This window comes from Notolepis coatsorum (assembly GCF_963971535.1).
Source record: "Notolepis coatsorum genome assembly, chromosome: 20".
Taxonomy (NCBI): Eukaryota; Metazoa; Chordata; class Actinopteri; order Aulopiformes; family Paralepididae; genus Notolepis; species Notolepis coatsorum.
In genome coordinates this window covers 18,926,216-18,946,688 of record NC_140184.1, presented here as the reverse complement: position 1 = coordinate 18,946,688, position 20,473 = coordinate 18,926,216, and the positions used below count along the sequence as shown (strand labels likewise).

The following is a 20,473-nucleotide window of genomic DNA, read 5'->3' as shown; positions in this document are numbered from 1 at the left end:
TAAAGTGGTTTCTATCAATTTGTTGTTTCTTTATTGCTGATCATAAGATGTCTACAATCTAATGATCAAACACGTTAGACTGTTTAAAATGGTATTGACTTTTTCCTTTTTAAATGTATGAAATTGTATCTTTATTATCAGTGATGCAGTTGTTGGATAAAGATATTGGCATACGATAATCTACAGACTGTAAATTCTACTGGGACCAATCAGTTGGTGATGAGGCTAGAAGACCCAATTCGGTGTAGAACAGGAGTTCTCAAACATTTTTATACCACGACCCCATTTTATTTAGGATATTTTTTTGCGACCCCACACTTAATGTATCGCGTAATTTCAACGTGGAATTAAGGAATATCACAGTAAAAGCACACGTTGTTGAACTTGATCATGCATATTTATTATAACATGTAATTACAGCACTATGTTATCAATACACATAAAACGAGCCATATTTAGCCAAAATATGTTGCCAAATTTTTTTAAGCGCGACCCCACTGTCACCGACCCACGACCCCACTTTGGGTCGCGACCCGTAGTTTGAAAACCGCTGGTGTAGAACATCGACACCAAGTTCCTTCCCTGGAGAGGGATAGCTTGTCGCATCCCTTGGAGGGTGAGTAGCACTCGCTGAGTACCCTGCAACTCTGACTGATGTGCGGTCACAAGGCTACCAGCGACACGCTCTTGAGTAGCGTAAATTATTTAGCTTTAGCTAATGCTACTACTGTACAGTATAGACCTGCAAAAGTGAGTAGATGAAAAAGTTACAGACGCCAGAAGACATACCCTAGCTCAGGTCATTAGGGGTCACAAGTGACTTTGTTGGTATAAATACTCGACCTGCAAGATGGAAGATTCAGTGCTTAACCCTTTCACTATCACACTACAGACGGTTAACCCTTTCACTACCACACTACAGACGGTTAACCCTTTCACTACCACACTACAGAAGGTTAACCTTTCACTACCACACTACAGAAGGTTAACCTTTCACTACCACACTACAGAAGGTTAACCTTTCACTACCACACTACAAAGGGTTAACGCTCCGCCTCTGGATCATGATTTAAAACCAGGAAAGAAATGGACTGACGTCTCACGATAACGCAGTTTTTCAGCCTTGTCAACACAACAGTAATGCCAACTACTTCCAACCCAACTGTGCGACAGCAGAAACAGAAGTTTAATCACCCTCCCCCGTCCTTAGTGGCTGTCTCCTCTGTGTTTGTCCCTTCCTATCACCCTCGTTGTTGTTTTTAAACGAGGTACGAATTTCAGGTACCGATTTGGCAAGGGAGAAGGTTGGCTGCTTCCACCCGGCCATATAAAAAAAAATAACATTTCCTGTGTTCATTGGATTTTGCCAATAAATGTATTCTTGCTTTCCACCCGTTGTCTCCGTCTGGGACCCTACTATCCCCTGTCCAGGTCGATTTCCTTTACCTGTGACATTAGCAGCGTGCCATGATCACTTCCAAACCCAGTAGGCACATCAGGGTTTCCATTTGAAGCATGCATACCAGATGTACAATGGGTCATAGCTCTCACAATGTTACCAGATGGTTACATAGATTCAACACAATGCCACTTGAGTGTTCCCAAGGCATTGACATTCCCACAGTGTTTGAAGCCTGACAGCACTGAATATCTAATTATATTTGAAACCCATCATGGCAATTTGTGGATATATTCTACAAGAGAAGATTTAAAGGGATGTGGCAGGGATGGGAGCGATCTATACAGTATACCGATGACTGTAGATGGAGTCATTAAAGGGAAGGTCACAGCTGTTTCCTCTCTCTGGTAGTGGTGTTACACGGAGGAGATGGTGACCACAATCTTAATCATCCTCCTTATGCAGAAGTGAGACATGGCATCTTGAGTAACTCAAACCGTCCTCATCCATCGCAGAGAGTACAGTATCTTAAGTCCAGTCTTAAGTCCAGGCCCACCAGATGTTTCCACAGTTTTAAACACACTCCTATACGCAGAGCTGTCTCTATTACGCCTGTACATCGCCGCCTGCTAAACGGCTCTGCCCAAGAGAGCCAAATCCGGATATCCGCGACCAAAATAGTATGCTATGCCATTTTGACTATCTTTCTGCCTAAGGAAACCATACATTTATGGCTGCATTCATCGTCGTTCCCAAGGACACAACAAGGCTGCGCACCGTAAAATCTTTATTATTTAACTTTTTTTCAACACATTTTTGGTTCTTATTTATAAAAGAGACAAAAAGGAACATGGTGGAACATAAGTGAATCGTCGTCCAACTCTGCGTAGGAGAAATCGTTTACAAAACTACTCTAAGTAAACATAAGTATCACAGCACACAAATAATCAGTTTATGAACAATATCACATGGTGAGCAATTTTGGTTTGACAATCTCAACTCAGAGACGTAGTCTTTCTCCTCCCACCAATCCAGTTTCCATGTGTTACATTTAAGGCGAGACAATAGGCAAATATACTTTTTTTGCTTGATTTTGAGATTTTGTTATATTTTGCTTCCTAAACATGTCTTCTATGAAACTAGTGACAATAAAACATCAATAACACACATTTAGTTGTTTATTTTACTTCATTTTGCCTTATTGCATCCATAAATGTGCACATATTTAATGGGGGAGTGCCACATTTGCATATATAAACATAAAATTCAGAAAACGTGCAATATATTTTTTCTTAGTTTATATGTACATAACAAACTGGGAAAGTGTCATAGTGATATCTATTCAAATATTGTTTTGCCTATTAGGGGATACTTCACTGTACTACACTGTTACTACACTGCTTGTAGCCTGTGTGTAGTTCTGTTCAGTTCAATAACATCATTATTATTATTATTATTCAGTTATCAGGCATGTGTTTAGGTTGTCTATTACTAATGGTTTGATTAGGTATTGTGTTTGTAAATAGCTGTTTCAAAAAAATATGTATGGCATTTTACAATACAGAACTTTGAAGGTGTTTTCCCAAAAATGAGTTTTTATGTGTTTTTCTTACACACTTGGGTATAAATCTACCATTCCATAGCACCTACACACACCATACTTTCCACATTTCTTCCTATATATACCCTGCATCTTTTTAGGGGTTTGTTGATATTAGCATTCATAGCCTGATTTATAGTACATTTAGACCAAAAAACATGGCGAAAATAGATTTTTTTTATGACTGTAGACAGCATTTCCTGATTTATGGGATGATAAAAAGACATATCCACAATCCCCCTTGTACAAAGTTCACTGTGTTATGTGTCAACATAATGAAACAATTAAAAGAAATCTGGCATCATCCAATGTTGGTATTTATATCCAAACGTCATATGCAAATTAGTGCATATTTAATGAGGTAATGCCTATTTTGCATATATAAACATAAGATCTTGGAAAACGTGCAATACATTTTTTCTAAGTTGTTATATAAATATATATAAAGTTTCATAGTGATATCTATTCAAATATTTTTTTTTGCCTATTCACCTGGGGTGTCTCATACAGTACCTGCCTTCCTGTACTTCAGTCACACACCATATTGCTCCACCTCTACCTGGTGACCAATTAATGAATTTCAATTACAATTTTGGCTTCCAACAATTATGAAAACAAGATCATTTTTAGGCAGATCGTGTTTTGGAGCCATGTCATGTTTTTAAGCCAGGTAAAGCCTTTCAGCAAGGTCGTGTTCTTAAGCCAGGTAAAGCCTTTCAGCAAGGTCGTGTTCTTAAGCCAGGTAAAGCCTTTTGAGTCAGGTCGTGTTTGCCTTTCAGCAAGGGCCGTGAGCCAGGGGGTGTTTTTAAGCCAGGTTGTGTTCTTAACCCTTTCACTGCCACACGACAAAGGGTTAACCCTTTCACTACCACACTACAAAGGGTTAACCCTTTCACTACCACACTACAGAACACTTTCACTACCACACTACAGACAGTTAACCCTTTCACTACCACACTACAGACGGTTAACCCTTTCACTACCACACTACAGAAGGTTAACCCTTTCACTACCACACTACAGTGAAAGGGTTAACCTTCTGTAGTGTGGTAGTGAAAGGCTTAAGCCAGGTCAAGCCTTTCAGCCAGGTCCTGTTTTTGTTTTTCAGTTGAATATTATTTAAAGACAGGAATGCACTGTGAAAAAGAAAGTTCAATAAATGCATGGTGTTTTTCCAAAGTCACTGAGTAAATAATCGTGATCTCAGATATTGACCAAAATAAATGTGATTATGATGTTTGCCATAATAACCAAGCAGCCCTACCTCATTCATCCCTGATTGGGCGGGGAAATTGATGACAGGACCCAAGACCTCCAGACAGGAGTGTAAATACAAGGAGGGGAGAGAGAATAGTACCCACACATTACACCCAACTAACAAACTAAAACTAGTCGGTTATAAAGAGGGGCTTCCTTAAACATCCTTGCCCATTGGGATCTAGTTCTAATAGTGCCAACAGACAAATCTGTTTTCCTCCGTTAGGATTAACTATGGTTGACATGGTTCAGTCATAGCCATGGAGAAAACCATCCGGCCATCCTGATGATGCAAACGTTTCTCAACTTCTGCTTTTTCTTAGTCCAGGATATGACTTATGCATTATGATTTCACACAGCATAAATAGGAGAGCCCACCCGCCTTCTGTCCTTCTTCTCTGTCGTCGCCACATTGTGTTCTAAAACATGGGTTTTTACATCAGCAGAAAAGTGGGGCTAGTTGCTGTCCTAGTGGCTGTCGGGGCCGTGCTCGCCATCATCATCTTGTCTCTGCTTTGCTCTCTGGAGAAGTCAAAGAGTTCTGTGGCACCTACCTCCATCCCGGCCAAAGACCCCTGGGAGCTCTACAGGCTGCCAGACGCTCTCGCTCCGGTCTCCTACAACGTGACCCTGTGGCCTCGACTGGTGCCAAACCCCGGTGGCCTGTATGTCTTCACCGGACACTCGTCTGTGGTCTTCACCTGCGTGAAGGAGACCGATCTCATCCTCATCCACTCCAACAAGCTGAACCTGACCGTCATCGAGGGCCACCGGGCTCAGCTGACTGGTCTGGATGGTGTTACAGCACCGACCTTGAGGGAAACATGGCTAGAGGTTCCTACTCAGTACCTGGTTGTCCAGCTCAGTAGTACACTGGAGGTTGGCAAGTCATATGAGCTCTTTACTGATTTTATTGGAGAACTGGCAGAAGACATGCAAGGTTTCTATAGGAGTGAATACATGGAGGATGGAGAAAAAAAGTAAGCACACTGTATGTCACACAAACAGAAGTCGTGTTGAGTTCAGCTCAACTAAATTATATTAAAATGAACCAAATGGAGCCTTATGAAAGAAAATGCAAGTTGAATGTATTAGACTAAAATAAGCTTAAATCCTATTTTCTCAGGTTTTCTTTTTTCTTTTAAAGTATTGTGCTTTTCTGTATAACCACATACATAAATATATACTGCACATATTGTCTATTTTGTGAGAGGTATGCATACCAGGGTTCTATAATAGTTGTAATGAAGTGTGATGGTTTTCATGCCAAGGTTCTATAATAGTTGTTATGAATTGTGATGGTTTTACACCAGGGTTCTATAATAGTTGTTATGAATTGTGATGGTTTTATACCAGGGTTCTATAATAGTTGTTATGAATTGTGATGGTTTTATACCAGGGTTCTATAATAGTTGTTATGAATTGTGATGGTTTTATACCAGGGTTCTATAATAGTTGTAATGAAGTGTGAGGGGTATGTATACCAGAGTTCTATAATAGTTGTAATGCAGTGTGATGAGTGTGTATACCAGGGTTCTATAATAGTTGTAATGAAGTGTAAGGGGTATGTATACCAGGGTTCTATAATAGTTATGAAGTGTGATGGGTATGCATACCAGGGCTAGTCTTTTAATCCAATTTATTGGCATTGTGTCTTTCATTGTCAGCTATTGGCATTGTGTCTTTCATTGTCAGCTTCAGTTTGAGCCTCATAAAGCAGATGACGTGACTTAATTTGGCACGCTTGATTCTGGGTCCGTTCGGAGGAGACAAAAAGGTCTGGAAACAAGTGGTTTGTGGAGCAATGGTCCTGGGGTGAAAGTTTGTTTTATTGGCAAACAGCAGCAATGCAATTTTCCAAAGCAGTACACAGGTTTATCAAAGTCTCCCTGACACACACAGTTCGGTTCCCTGTCGAGTGTGTGTCCTAATGTCAAGATGAGTGGTTTATATCTGCTCAAACCGAATCTAAATGCTGTTCTGTAATTGGCTAGCACTCCTGGCCAACTGGATGGGTGTGTTTCTGGTGGCTGAAAGTGTGTGAGTCATCTATCAATTGGTCATGGGGTGTGTTTGATCAAATTGCTCTAAAAAACAGTTTGTCCTGTTCTAGATGAGAACGTGGTCCCTAAAATGTCACATGAGAGAGTGTGTTTGTGTGTGTGTGTGCGTGTGCGTGTGCGTGTGTGTGTGTGTGTGTGTGTGTGTGTGTGTGTGTGTGTGTGTGTGTGTGTGTGTGTGTGTGTGTGTGTGTGTGTGTGTGTGTGGTTCTGTCAGTCTAGTAACAAAGGGTCATTCAGTCACACCCTAATCAACTGGTTTTGGCCTCCAGGTGGGGGCTCTCTCTCTGGGGAACCTGTTATTTTTGAGTGAGCTTTGGTTCCAGCCATTGGGACAGATGGCTAAATTCACATTATTGTCTGCTCTCAAACTGGCCATTCTGATTATGCTATAATAATGTCTAATAACCATTAATAACCAATAAAAAATATACTACACAGATATAAAACAAAACTGTCCAAATGTTTTGTTTTATCTCAATCGAAACTAAATATATACAATGGAAATATACAACATCCTCTATTGCTATCATAATCAAAGCCACCTTTAGGATCAAATGTAATGTTTGTGTTTGGCTTTCTCAGAGTTGTGTTCACCACTCAAATGGAGCCCACGGATGCCAGGAAAGTGTTCCCCTGCTTTGATGAGCCTGCTATGAAAGCTATCTTCCACATGACTCTCATTCACCCCCATGGAACTGTGGCTCTGGCCAATGGCATGAACAACAGTAAGTCTCTTCAATGTAACTGGGAACATGTTCTGAACATGTTCATTTAGAACGCAGCCGCCTGCCTGATCTCAAACCTACCGAAGTCGGCCCATGTCACGCCACTTCTTAGGGACCTGCATTGGCTCCCCATTGCCACACGAATCCGCTTCAAGGCCCTCAACCTAGCATATCGTGGGGCAAAGGGAACGGCTCCCGCCTACCTCCAGTCAATGGTTTCTAACTACACACCCTCAAGACCCCTACGCTCTGCATCCTCTGGCCACCTTAGACCTACTCCTATCCGAGCTCCGGGAGGGTCATCAAAGAGAAGCTGCCTATTCTCGGTCCTTGACCCACAATGGTGGAATGTCCCACCACAGTTAGGACAGCTGAACCCGACAAATCTTTCGCCGTCGACTAAAGACACACTTCTTCAATCAATATCTGAAATGATTTTTTTTTTATAATAATAACCTTATTGTCATGCACTCTTCCTAATATACTAATATACACTCAACACTGTAGCACTCAAGTCTGAACACAAGTCTGAACATTGTTACTCAGCTGATAGAGTTGTACCCTTCCTACTGACTTGTCGTACAAAACTTGTAAGTCGCTTTGATAAAAGCGTTAGCTAAATTACTAAATGTAAATGTGATGTAATGGGGTGCAGGTTTATGCTATGATCTGGTACAGTAATTGTCTTCCTGTCCATGACTGAAAAACAAGTGAACTGCACTCCCAAATGATTTATCAGCTCCTAATTCAGTGAGCTGTTTGTTTAGTAAGAACATAATCTTACCAACACATTTCAGTCTCTCACAAGGTAGGAACGATCATAATTGTGTCACCCTTGGCTCTGATGCAGGTCCAATTAAGGCTTCACAGTGTATTTCTCTGACCTTTTCACTTGTGGCTCCATTCCAGGAAAGTAGGCTATTGAGTTATTCACTAAGCAAAGGACCCAGAACAAGCAAAACTATCATTCTCTTTCCATTGTGCTTCACATGATCATTTATCTTCATTCAAACTTATAAAATGATCAGAATATGACCTTGATTAAAAAATAAGTTGTATGGTAAATACATTAGAAGAGAGTTCACATACCATAGGCCTATGCACTGTAAACGAGAACCATTCTTGCATAATCTAACCTCATTTCTATTTTCTTTGTCTACCTGTAGAGCCTGTCAATATCACTAAGGGTGACCAGGATGTCATTCAGACCAGCTTTGAACCCACAGAAGTCATGTCGACCTACCTGCTGGCTTCTGTTGTCTGTGATTTTGGGTTTATTGGCACACCACCAGGGACAGATGTTATGGTAATCCTTTTAAACACCTACTTGTCATCATGCATTGTATTTCATTACCACACTTTCTCCGGCACTAACTTACTGTCTGGGTCTATACCGACAAGCCAAGCCAAAGTTGGTCAAGTGCCCATTATTGCCAATATTTGGGCAACCATTAGGACATTAGGGGGGGGGGGGGGTATTTAGGTAGGGGGACAGAACAGGTTTTCATAGTCACAAATCTGTAATAAACATTGTGTTTTGGTTAGGCACCTATAAGAAATGTGAGAGTTTAGAGTGTAAGTATATGATGGCCATTCTTATACTCAATTATGTCTGAAAAGTGGTTACAGTATGTTGTAATCATTTTGGACCACTTCAAAATTGATAAACGTGCAAATAATCCATCCAAAATACGACATTAGGACGCACGCACGCATTTCTCAGAACTCCCCTGTATTGTCAATATACCTAGAAAAGCCATACATTCTCTGAATGCCTAGGAGGTGGTTTGTGGTTGTAAAGTTTCATGAGGCATGTGATTATCCTAGAGGTCACAATACATTGTTACAGGTGCAGCATGGAAGAGGTGGGTTTGGACTTGGGACAAGTCGACCCACATGGCACAAGGCAACATCAACCCAGAGGAGAAAGCTGGTGGTGGCTCAGGTTCGGCAACAAGAGGAGGCAGACAGATGCGCAAAGGCAGTCTCACAGTCCAAACAGGGCCAATGGACTAGCTGGGAAAACCTGGAGCATCGTAAGCTCACATGGAAGGATCTTTGGGAGATGGAAGGAAGCCAAATCAGCTTCATCATCAGAGCCACCTATGATGTTCTCCCCACGCCCAAGAACCTAAACCAGTGGTTTGGAGAAGATCCTTCTTGTGCGCTTTGCCAAACCCCCGCAACACTGAGGCACATCCTCACCGGCTGCAAAACCAGTTTGTCCCAAGGGCGCTACACCTGGAGACACAACCAGGTCCTAAGACAACTGGCAATCACCCTGGAAGAAAGGAGAACTACCAACAATGCCCTCCCTCCCCCAATGCCTAGACACTCAAACACCACTTCTTTTGTAAGAGCCGGACAGCTTCCAGCAAAGCCATCTGCAAGAGTGGAGGCAACCCTCCTGGACACTGCCCGGGACTGGAGAATGCAGGTTGACTTGGACCAGAAACTAATCTTTCCGCCTGAGATCATTACAACTAACCTCAGGCCGGACCTGGTCTTGTGGTCAACCTCCCAGAAGTCTGTATTCATTGTGGAACTAACTGTACCATGGGAGGCTGCAGTTGGTGAAGCATATGAACGTAAACGACTGAAGTACTCCGACATAGCAGCCGAGGCAGAACAACGCGGCTGGCGTGCCCAGGTGCTTCCGGTTGAGGTTGGATCTAGAGGATTTGTTGCCATGTCCACAACCAAGCTTCTTAAGGGGATGGGAGTGCGAGGACAGGCATTCCGACAAGCTGTCAAAACACTGTCAGAGGCTGCCGAACGAAGCAGCAGATGGCTATGTGTAGCAGGGTGGATTATCCCTGCTTTGTGGGAACGGTTGCTGGCAGTCACAAGGTAGCTGGACGCAGTAGAGCTCTGTCTGACTGCACCCTCGTCTTTGGGCCTGGAGCGTCAAACTGGGGCCCGGTAGTGGGAGTGAATGGGGCCCGGGATTTACCAACCTGGTTTGGCACTCTGGTCTTCCTCGCCTCTCAGAGGCGGTCAGCAGTACTCCCCAACTCGCTCTCACTCCCCTGAATACCTCCGTTAACCCTCCCACACCTAGTGACTAATATGCATAAATAGATTCGTTCCTCCCGCAAGCAGTACCCTCCCTTGATGACCACTAGAAACCTTATAATGAAAAGGGGAGAGTTGGGTAGGAAGGGGTTAATTGTATTAACGTTACCCACACCAAAAGAGTTGTTTATAGGCTCAGGAAGGGACACGCACACAGAACCCCATCTAATTCTTTATATTAATTGTACTGTTCAGTTACAAAGATTTAATAGGAATGGTCAAATAGAATGAAGTCCTACTATTACTCAGTTTGTAACTCAATACCTTATAGACACTTATATTATACACCCACCTCTGGGTTAGTACCAGGGATAATATACTTCAATGTGCTTGACTCATCACCCACGTCTGGGTTAGTACCATGGATAATACCTCTCTCAGGCTTTAATTATATGGTAGGGATAATACCTCTCTAAGGCTTTACTTATGATACCACAGGTCTGTAACCTCCCCACAGGGAAAGGGTTAATTAGATGGGAAAATATTATTAAAGAACAAACACGTTATCACACTCAAAGAAAATGAAAAAGTGGGCCCACTTTACCAGAACAAAAGTCCTATACTAATGCCGGCATGTAATGTTTATGGGGTACCCCTATGAACTGTAGTTAGCCATGTTAGCTTCACCCGTAGGCCGCATCACACTGTGTACTGTGCAATAAGATCCTGAGCATCGAAGCTCTATTGTACTCAACCAAGATGGCGGCCTCGCCGCGCCACCCCTGTCCGGGTAGCAAGATGGCGTCAAACGCTCTCGTCACGGGCGCCAGCCAGCGGGGCTGGAGCAGAGGGAGCAGTAGCGGGCTGAGAGCGTGTGCTGGGTGATGGCGACCTCTGCTGGTCGGGACGAACTCCCGTGCTGGCCTGAAGACAGCCGGTGCAGAGCAGGCGTCGGACGCCGGCGAAGACTGGTTGTTGACGGCCGGCGCTGGGTCGACGCGCGACAATACTCTAGCCCTACCTTAACTGAAGCTACTCTGTGGGTCCCAGACAGCCCTCTTGCTATTCGGTTATACTGTTACGCAACGTGGCTGGCTACACCACCGGTCTCTTCAGCGACTCGCGCCCGGTGTATACTGGAGTCAATATAGCCGTTAGCAGCATGCTAAATATACCGCACACACTGCTACTATAACACGTTATCTATGGACGTTAGTCCTTGGGTTCGGTTTCTCTTACTCACACACTATCACGGATACTTCTATGATAACCCGTCATATACTCAAGTTCAATACGTTCACCCGTGTGGTCCACAACGGGGGCTCTGTCAAGACACGACCGACCAGGTCCAAGTCCACTGTCGAAGAGGCTGGCTCGCCTCACTTCCGTTCCTGTTCACTAGCTTTTCCTGCTGTCTCTCGTGCGCTCTGCCTGCCACCGCCACCCCCTGCTGGTACCGCCAACTAGCCCCACAGGAAGCACTGGGTAGGAAGAATATGATCCAGTTTACTGTGTATAATCCATATTCCAGCCGGTGAAAGAAGGATAAGCCCGCGTCATTGTTCGAGGGAATATCAATGGAAACTAGTTAATATGTCTTTGTGCACAAAGGGGAGATAAAAGGCAAGTCAGCACTTCTGAATAATAGCCACATATTCAGGGTGCTACATATGGATTAAGAGAAAGGACTCCAACTGGGCTGCAAAATGACCATCGAGGGGTAAAAGCAGAGGGGGGCACACCTGGGACGCCAGGTGTTGCCGTTGAGCCCTTCGGAGGTGTCGTGGGCCTGTCAACGAAACACCAATGAAGGAGGGTCCCCACCTGAAGACCCCAGTGAAGCTTTTACCACTACCCCATTCAATAAAAAGTGCTGATTATCTAAGGGCCCTTTCTCACTCACTCTATTCGTTTCTATTTCGTTCCGTTCTTCCCGTACCGAGATCTGATCCGAACTCTCCCCCCCCCCCTCTCCCCCCTCTAGTTTGTGTACACACTTCATTCTGGGTGCGCTCTGGGTTTTGTTTACGGTTTGCGTTTTGAGCTTGTAAGCTTGCCGTAGTCGATGATGTCACGCTCGAAATGTAAACACAGGAAGTGTTCACACGGAGACTGGAGAATGGATGTTGATATAAAGATACAAATAACTAATAAATATGAAGTTATATTTGAACCTCTGTTGTCAAGCCTTGTCAATATAACCCACCCCCATTTTCTCACGAATGGAACTCTGTTGTAGAGTCCGCTTTTGATCGTTTTGCAGCGTTAACAATAACGCTAAGCTAACGGCTAACGCTAACGTTACTGCAACATACTAGTAACTCGCATCGATTATATTGAATGTCATTGATCTACTGGTCGACCGAAAATGTAAACGGGAATGTCTTAACACGACTGCGGACTCTGGATGTTGATATAAAATGAACAAATTGCCAATAAATATGAAGTTATATTTTATCACGAATGGATGGTGTTGTAGAGTCCGCTTTTGAGCGATCTACTGGTCGACCACGGCCGACTTGTTGGGCACCACTGGTCTAATAGAAATAAATGCATTCGAACAATGTTATAGACATAGCAATGGCAAACAAAATTTATGACGTTATGTCAGCACCAGGCGCCACGCCCGTGAAAAGGTACAAGCTCGCAAAGCCACACCCCCCGTTCTCCCGGGACCGACCCCGAGACCACCTCTGCCAGCTGGTCCCGTTCAGCGGGGGGTGAAACGATTCAGCGCCGTTTCGCACCCCAAAAGTGGTGAGTGAGAACACTGCCCCCCGTGCTCCGGGACGGTGATTCGGTACAAAAGGCTGAGTGTGAAAGCCCCCTAAGGCAGTGGTTCTCAACTGGTCTAGCCTCGGGACCCAACATTTTCCTTAGTCATTAAGTCGCGACCCAAATATTTGAACCACTATGATTTATTTCAAAAGAAAAAATTTCAGTAATACACAATCTTTTATGCACTGTTAAAAACATGAAATAAACACAAGAAAGTTACAACTAGGGCTAAAAACCCAATGAAATAAAATAATAATAAATAATATATGCTTCTTAGCAGATTTCTTAGCTTAACATAACAAACCTAAGTTTGGGGGAACTAATGGGATAACTGGGGTTGCAACAAAAGTGCAGCTAGGGCTAAAACACAATGAAATACAATAATAATAATAATAATAATAATAATAATAATAATAATAATAATAATAATAATAATAATAATAATAATAATAATAATAATAATAATAATAATAATAATAATAATAATAATAATAATAATAATAAATAATATATCCTTCTTAGCAGACTTCCTAGCTTAACATCCCAGGGAACTAATTGGGATAACTGGGGATGTTGTTTGCTGCTGACAAGAGTCTGGGGTGATGGTCCAATCTGTTCCTCTGCTTTGTCTTCAGCTGGACCAGAGTTGAGAAGCCACTTTCACAAAGATAGGTAGTGCAAAAAAAAGAAAAGAAAAAAAAAACATTTTAATTGTTTTTTTTTTTTTTTTTTACACGCACATCCGCGACCCACTCAAAATGGCCCCGCGACCCACTTTTGGGTCGCGACCCACCAGTTGAGAAACACTGATCTAAGGGATTGTAATATCTAGTCCTATAAGCTCAACCAATACAATTGGGTTCATAGGAACCATGAGAGTCTCAGCTTTCCAGTCATATCCAATGTTCGCAATTTCAAGACAATGGTCAAATACACCATTTATATTGGCAGAAATAACACATTTGTACTGCATGTAAAAGACTACATGGTATGGTATTAGCATGGGAGACTGGTGGGTACCCATAGAACCCATTTTCATTCAGATATCTTGAGGTGAGCAGGTCAAGGGACCCCTTTGAAAATGGCCATGCTAGTTTTTCCCTCGCAAAACTTTGCCTAACCTTGGAGCATTCTAGCTTTAAAACTGAGCCCACTACAGCCTCTGAAAGACAGTAATGTCAGTCCCAGGCACCGGCACCGCGAGGGGGTCTCTGAGGGTTATAGTGACTCTATATATCAGTCATCTGACTAACACTGCTTTGTGTCCAGATTAGAATTTGGGCTCGCAGAGGATTCATTGAAAACGGGGATGGAAAATATGCCCTGGAGAAAACAGGCCCCATATTGGCCTTCTTTGAGAGATACTACAACTCCAGTTACCCCATGATCAAATCAGGTAAGACCCCCTTGTTGACTACTTGTGAAAGCCAGGGTACGTCCAAGGTAAATTTAGGAACACTCGCCAATAATCCAGAATGACTGTCTTCAGTGAAGGTGTAATCCTTCAGCTCTAGGAATTTACCATGCTCCCCTCAATCCTCGAAGAGGGGATAGAGAGAGAGCACTGAATCAACTAGAGAGTCGCTGGATATACAGACTCAAAGCTATGTCTTATCCAGGGATAAATTATACTATTGATATGGTTTATTTTTTGTAAATATGGAAGTATCTATCTACCTGTCTTTTTGGTGTTTTGTTATGTCGGATGCTATTCTGGTTTAAAATGTGTAGCTTCCAATTTAAGTGATATGTAGCCTATATTGCAGGAGGTAGCCTGTCTGTCTAGATGTTGGAGGACTTCAGCAGGCATTTGCTATTATGACAGCTAAACCTTAGGCTGACTAAATGCTCACAGTCTCACACCTGAGCTTGATTGAGTTATTAGCACTGCCTCCTTTATAATATGGCTCAGAGTTAATTTGTTTGTATACCCTGAAGAAGGCCGACAGCTAGGCCGATGTTGGCAGTTTTTTATTGTTCAAACATGAACTAAGCAATATATTAAAGCTTTTTTATATATGAAAAGCGCCTTGAATTTCATTGTTTTTCTACATACTGTACAATGTTTGGACTGAGTAAGGGGTGGCAGGAATGAGAGGTGACCATTTGCTCTGACACACTAATGTCATTGGGTCTCATTCTCCAACGGACTTACGACAAAAAGGGCTTTGTCTTAGGGCCATTTGAGACCTTTTCGGGCAAGACATGAATATTGACAATGGGTCTCATTCCCGAACGAATTTACGACAACAAATTTCCTCTTAGGCAGATTTCTGCCCATTTAAGACATATTAGGGCTGGTAGCGCGAGTCCCCAAATTTTCCTGAGATCAGATTTGAGCGTGGCTGAGTAAGTAAGTAAGTAAGTAAGTAAGTAAGTAAGTAAGTAAGTAAGTAAGTAAGTAAGTAAGTAAGTAAGTAAGTAAGTAAGTAAGTAAGTAAGTAAGTAAGTAAGTAAGTAAGTAAGTAAGTAAGTAAGTAAGTAAGTAAGTAAGTAAGTAAGTAAGTAAGTAAGTAAGTAAGTAAGTAAGTAAGTAAGTAAGTAAGTAAGTAAGTAAGTAAGTAAGTAAGTAAGTAAGTAAGTAAGTAAGTAAGTAAGTAAGTAAGTAAGTAAGTAAAGTTTATTTATATAGCACTTTTCACAGAGACAACTCACATTTAAGAGTGCTGAGGAGCACTCTTATGATTGATTGACTAATTGAAAATTGTATTAACTTGACAGACTGTGTTCTCATAGTGATTCCTTCATGTTAACACTACAGGCCTCCCTGGAATTAATTACTTAATCATAATTAAAATAAATATGACAATATTTGTACGATAAGAAATTACGCATTTGATGTCGGAAAAATAAATAATATGGATTCATCTGATCACAGGGCAGCTGCTTAACCATATCTGAACCAGCTATTTTGGACAAATGTATAATTACTTTAATTACTCAGATATTCAAACACAATTATGCAATTATTGTGAAATGATTGAAAATAATAATTATTTGATGCCTTCTGTGGAATTTGTATTTCTTATTTGTTACACATCTGTTTTAATGATTAATTATATACATTTGAAAGAATGCAGGTCAACATGCAATGTATCCCATTGATTGGTATACAATGGGACAGACCTTTGTTTGATTGATTGATTGATTGATTGAAAACTTTAACAGATTGCAGAATGGGTACAGTACAGTACTGTCAGGATGGAGGTAGGTGAGTTCCAATTGTTGTAGGCAATCACAGAGACGGAGATGGTATACTCTTGAACAGGTTCGACTTTAATAGTAAAGAACACAAAGAGTAATACTAGGATACTATGCCGAGGGGCCAAGTTAAGAGAGAATAAGATAATGGAGCTTAGTGGTGGTCCAGAACTGGAATCGGCCGCGTTATCTCCGAACGCCTATAGTGAAGACCTGACGAATGACAAGCAGAAGGAAGGAATGTTAAATAGACACCAAATACCAACATTCCACACACACCCCCGTAACAGCCAATCAGAAGCCAACCCCTAAGTGACAGCACTAAATTATAGGGAAAACAAGTGACAGTAATCAGGTGACAGATGACAGAGATGGTGGGTGGTTCCCGACCGTAGTCAGTAACCAGAACGTAACACAGTACAGCTCAATTACATACAATTGTTAAGGGGATGCAGACCAGAGAAAGACTTTCGTCTTGTTTACATCAGGGTCCCCCATTTTCAATTCATCATAACATAATGACACACACGACATACAGATAGACAGTACTGCTACATCTATACATTTATGACATACCAGATTTGCAAATACAGTACTATTTGTGATACAAAAAGAGTCCAGAAAAGAGAGTATATACATTTGATGTAGAAACTGTTGGAGGAGGTTGGGTAGGAGGGGTGGGTGGGGGACACTGTACAAGCAAAACTTTACATTGGAATATTGACAAAACCATACTTGGTAATTTACTGTACATTGGAGGGGGTTGATATAGCTATAAACCTGCATTCCTTCGAATATATCATTAATTAAATCAATTAAACTTATATTGAAATACACTATATAGCCTATATACACCAACACTGAAATGACAGTGGATAAATAAATAAATAAGAACTAAAGCTAATCACATGGAAATAGCAAGTCTTGTGTGCGCCAGTATGGCCTACGTGTCTAATGAACAGTATAGGCTTAATATATTCTAGTTACTTGTTTCATTAGGATTTAGTAGATACTATATATGATCTGCCTCTGCCCTACGTACAGTGTAAGTACAGACTGTACCTACCTATACTGTACGTAGGGCAGAGCATATAGTATCTACTAAATCCTAATGCAACAAGTCATTAATGGAATAATAAGCCTATACTGCGTTCATTCATTACGCCGTAGGCATTAATGGAATAAAAAGCCTATACTGCGTTCATTCATTACGCCGTAGGCTATAGTATACTGCGCGCGCGCGCACGTGTGTGTGTGTGCGCGCGCGCTGCGGCAGTTGTACCACGAGCTGTACTATATACGATGACAATATATTAATCTAATCTCATTTCGATGGGTCGCGCAAGACTCGCAAGGCACTTCCGCATCCATTTCCACACAGCTGCGTCATTACTCTGCCTTATAAGGAGCTCTGGAGGCGTTGTTTTGTATGCAAATGACCTGAACGGGAACGCGCTTTTGAGTTTAAGACAGAATCACATTCGCCAAGCAGATATCAGATCATGTCACAGGTGCGACCGTTTCAGCCACTTAAGACATATTACCAGCACGTTCGGGACTCAGAGTGAACTTGTCATTGATTCTGTCTCAGTCGGTTCCAAGATAAGTCTTCCAAAATAACTCTTTGGAAAATTTTCCGGAATGAGACCCAATATATTATAATATAATATTAATTATATATGTTTTATTGGGACGGTTGGTGAATCCCAAAATCGTCCCGAAAAGGTCTCATATGGCCCTAAGAGAAAGCCCTTTTGTCGTAAGTCCTTGGAGAATGAGACCCATTGACCTTTTCGTTTTTGATGGGTATAAAGTCAATGGCGGCAGGTGGAGTATGTGTTGCCGGCTGTGAATAGGGACATTTTAACATGCTGTTTCTGTCTCTGTCTTTCTATCCATTGCAGACCAGATTGCTCTTCCTACATTTCCCCATGGGGCCATGGAAAACTGGGGTCTCGTCACTTACAGAGAGAACAGCTTGTTGTATAATCCTGCTACGTCCACCAATAAAGACAAGGAGGATGTGTTAGAGACCATCTCCCATGAACTAGCTCATATGGTATGATACACAGTCAAGACAGTAGCCTTCCAAGTAGGCCTAGACAGATTACCGGACGATATCAGGTCATGTTCACAACTACTTCACCCTGACCAGCACAGTGGTGGCAGATCCTTCATGTGAACGTGATAACTTGAATAGTATTTACTAAAATATTTTCTAATTTGCTGTGAAAATCCATGACCTCTAGTGTAAAGGGAAGAACTATGTTGAAATAGTTTGTTGCTGTTCATCAATCATCCTCTATTTGAATGAATGATCTTTGGTCAGTGTGTAAATATGTGAACATGGTACAAACTGAAAAATCACATCGAATTTCTAATAACAGACCCTTTTTTCATCAACATCATCTTGTAGGCAAAACGATGGTTACATATGTAACTCTATATGACTTGGCTTGCAGCTACAAAGCTAGCAGTATGGCTAAATCCTGAACAGCCATTGGCACCTGAGTCCACAATGCAACAGCCCAGAGAATGCTCTTTTTCTGTGGTCACAAGCAGCTTGCTGTGATGTGGATACCTTCTAGCCATTACTCTCCTGTTTTTGGCAAACCATACCACTGCCCTAGTGTATTGCATAGATTGAGCATGGACCACACATATACAAGCAAGAAACCAAGGGAACCATATGAATCCTGTATTGAGGGATTAAAAGCCACCAATTAAGAAAATGCTGATGTAAGGTCTACATCGTCAGGGTGTTGTGGTCGAGGTGTTAGTCAAGTAGAGTGTAGCTGTCTGATAAAGAAGACTCATTGTCGGAGCTGCTCTCTGCCTGGCACACTGCCTCTTCCTCTGGTGCATGGCTGCTCCCGCCACCGTCGCCATTTGGCTGAGGGATGTTGACTTGCACCACCGAGGAGGAAGCGTCGGACTGCTGGTCAACGTTGCAAGAGTAGCGGCCCAGGGCGGTGCAGTGGAGCGCTCTCCTCTGCTCGGGCAACTTGTAGCAGCGACCGCAGGACTTGGGCTCTTCAGCGCTGTGCCATATTCGGTCCAGGCCCGAGAACGCAGTTGGATCAGCTTCCTACTCTCCAGGACATTTACACCAGGTGTTGCAGGGCCAAGGCTAAGCGAATAGTCAAAGACTCTAGCCACCCAAACAACTGCCTCTTTGCACTGCTTCAGTCAGGAAAGCGCTACCAGAGTCTCATGGCCAGTACAGAGAGACTCAAAATGAGCTTCTATCGCCAGCCATCAGGATGCTCAATGTGGACTCTATGCAACACTAACTCACCCATTCTACATTAATTGCACACACATCCACATGCACACACATAAACATTTAAACATTCACCTTTAACATTCACTTTAAACACTTTTTACACTACACCATATTTTATATATTTATTACTAAACGATTTGCACTACCTCTCTACCTCATTTTTGCATTTAGCATTTTGTACATTTTAGTTTTGTATATTGTATATCTTTATAGTGTTTGGTCTTTATTCTTTTATTTTTTATTGTATGAAGCACAATCTCAGGGGGGTCATACAGGACCAAGCATTTCACTATAATGTACATGTACATTATATGTGACAAATAAAACCAAACTTGAACTTGAACTTGGATCCAGCATGCTGTCCTGACATCCAGGGCACTCGCGAAGCTTCACTTCCTGTACCATCCCATGGATATGATTGGCTGGCTGGAAAAGTAGACTGATGCTCAGGTGCCAATGGCTGTTCAGAATTTACCCATAGTGCTACCTTTGAAGAGAAGCACTAACAATATATAACTCCTCTTCCGAAAACCAAACTGCATGTGCATCTGTTGGGGAGAGACACCAGGGACATTCTGGATGAAAGCGCTTACATGGACGGGTTTTGCGTCAGTCAGACGTTGCGTGGTTCCATCCAGAGACTGTACCTGGAGACTTCCTAAACCAAATTAAATACACATCCAAAAATGGAAACTACTGTAGCAACTGTCTAGTGGTTGTGTTCATAAAAAAAATCATTAATTTTGCCATTGGGAGATTTTTTTTGGATCATTAACAATAAATCTATGAAAGCTTGAACTTCCATGAATCAAACATTTTTAACAGTCCAATCACATATCGCTGCTGTCGGGACAAAACCTCATAACTCCAAAAACCCAACTTTTCAGCAGATGAAAAAAACTAACACAGATTTGAGGGTGAATAGAGTTAGGAGATTTAGACAGATGATCGGTTTAATGCTTTCCCATTGTTTAAACTTTGTAAAACCCACACACACATATGGAGGATGATCTACGGAGTTGATTTATATAATAAAAAAATAAATAAAAAAATGGAGTTATGAGGTTTTGTCCCGACAGCAGCGATATGCTATGAAATGTATGAATACCATTGACAAGCAGAACATTTAGCAGAACTATACTGTGGAGG

General features: G+C 42.0%; 1 protein-coding gene across 1 annotated transcript in view; it reads left to right on the top strand.

The window, feature by feature from the left end:
- Positions 1–4,682: 4,682 nt before the first annotated feature.
- Positions 4,683–20,473, top strand: part of LOC311246819 (aminopeptidase Ey-like) — a gene marked incomplete at its 5' end in the record, with an annotated part of 36,059 nt that continues 20,268 nt past the window's right edge. Inside the window, 5 exons of the mRNA XM_084337065.1 lie at positions 4,683–5,236; positions 6,902–7,044; positions 8,211–8,350; positions 14,107–14,233; positions 17,943–18,097. Coding sequence (XP_084193191.1) covers positions 4,683–5,236; positions 6,902–7,044; positions 8,211–8,350; positions 14,107–14,233; positions 17,943–18,097 — 1,119 coding nt within the window. The remainder of the gene's footprint in view (positions 5,237–6,901; positions 7,045–8,210; positions 8,351–14,106; positions 14,234–17,942; positions 18,098–20,473) is intronic.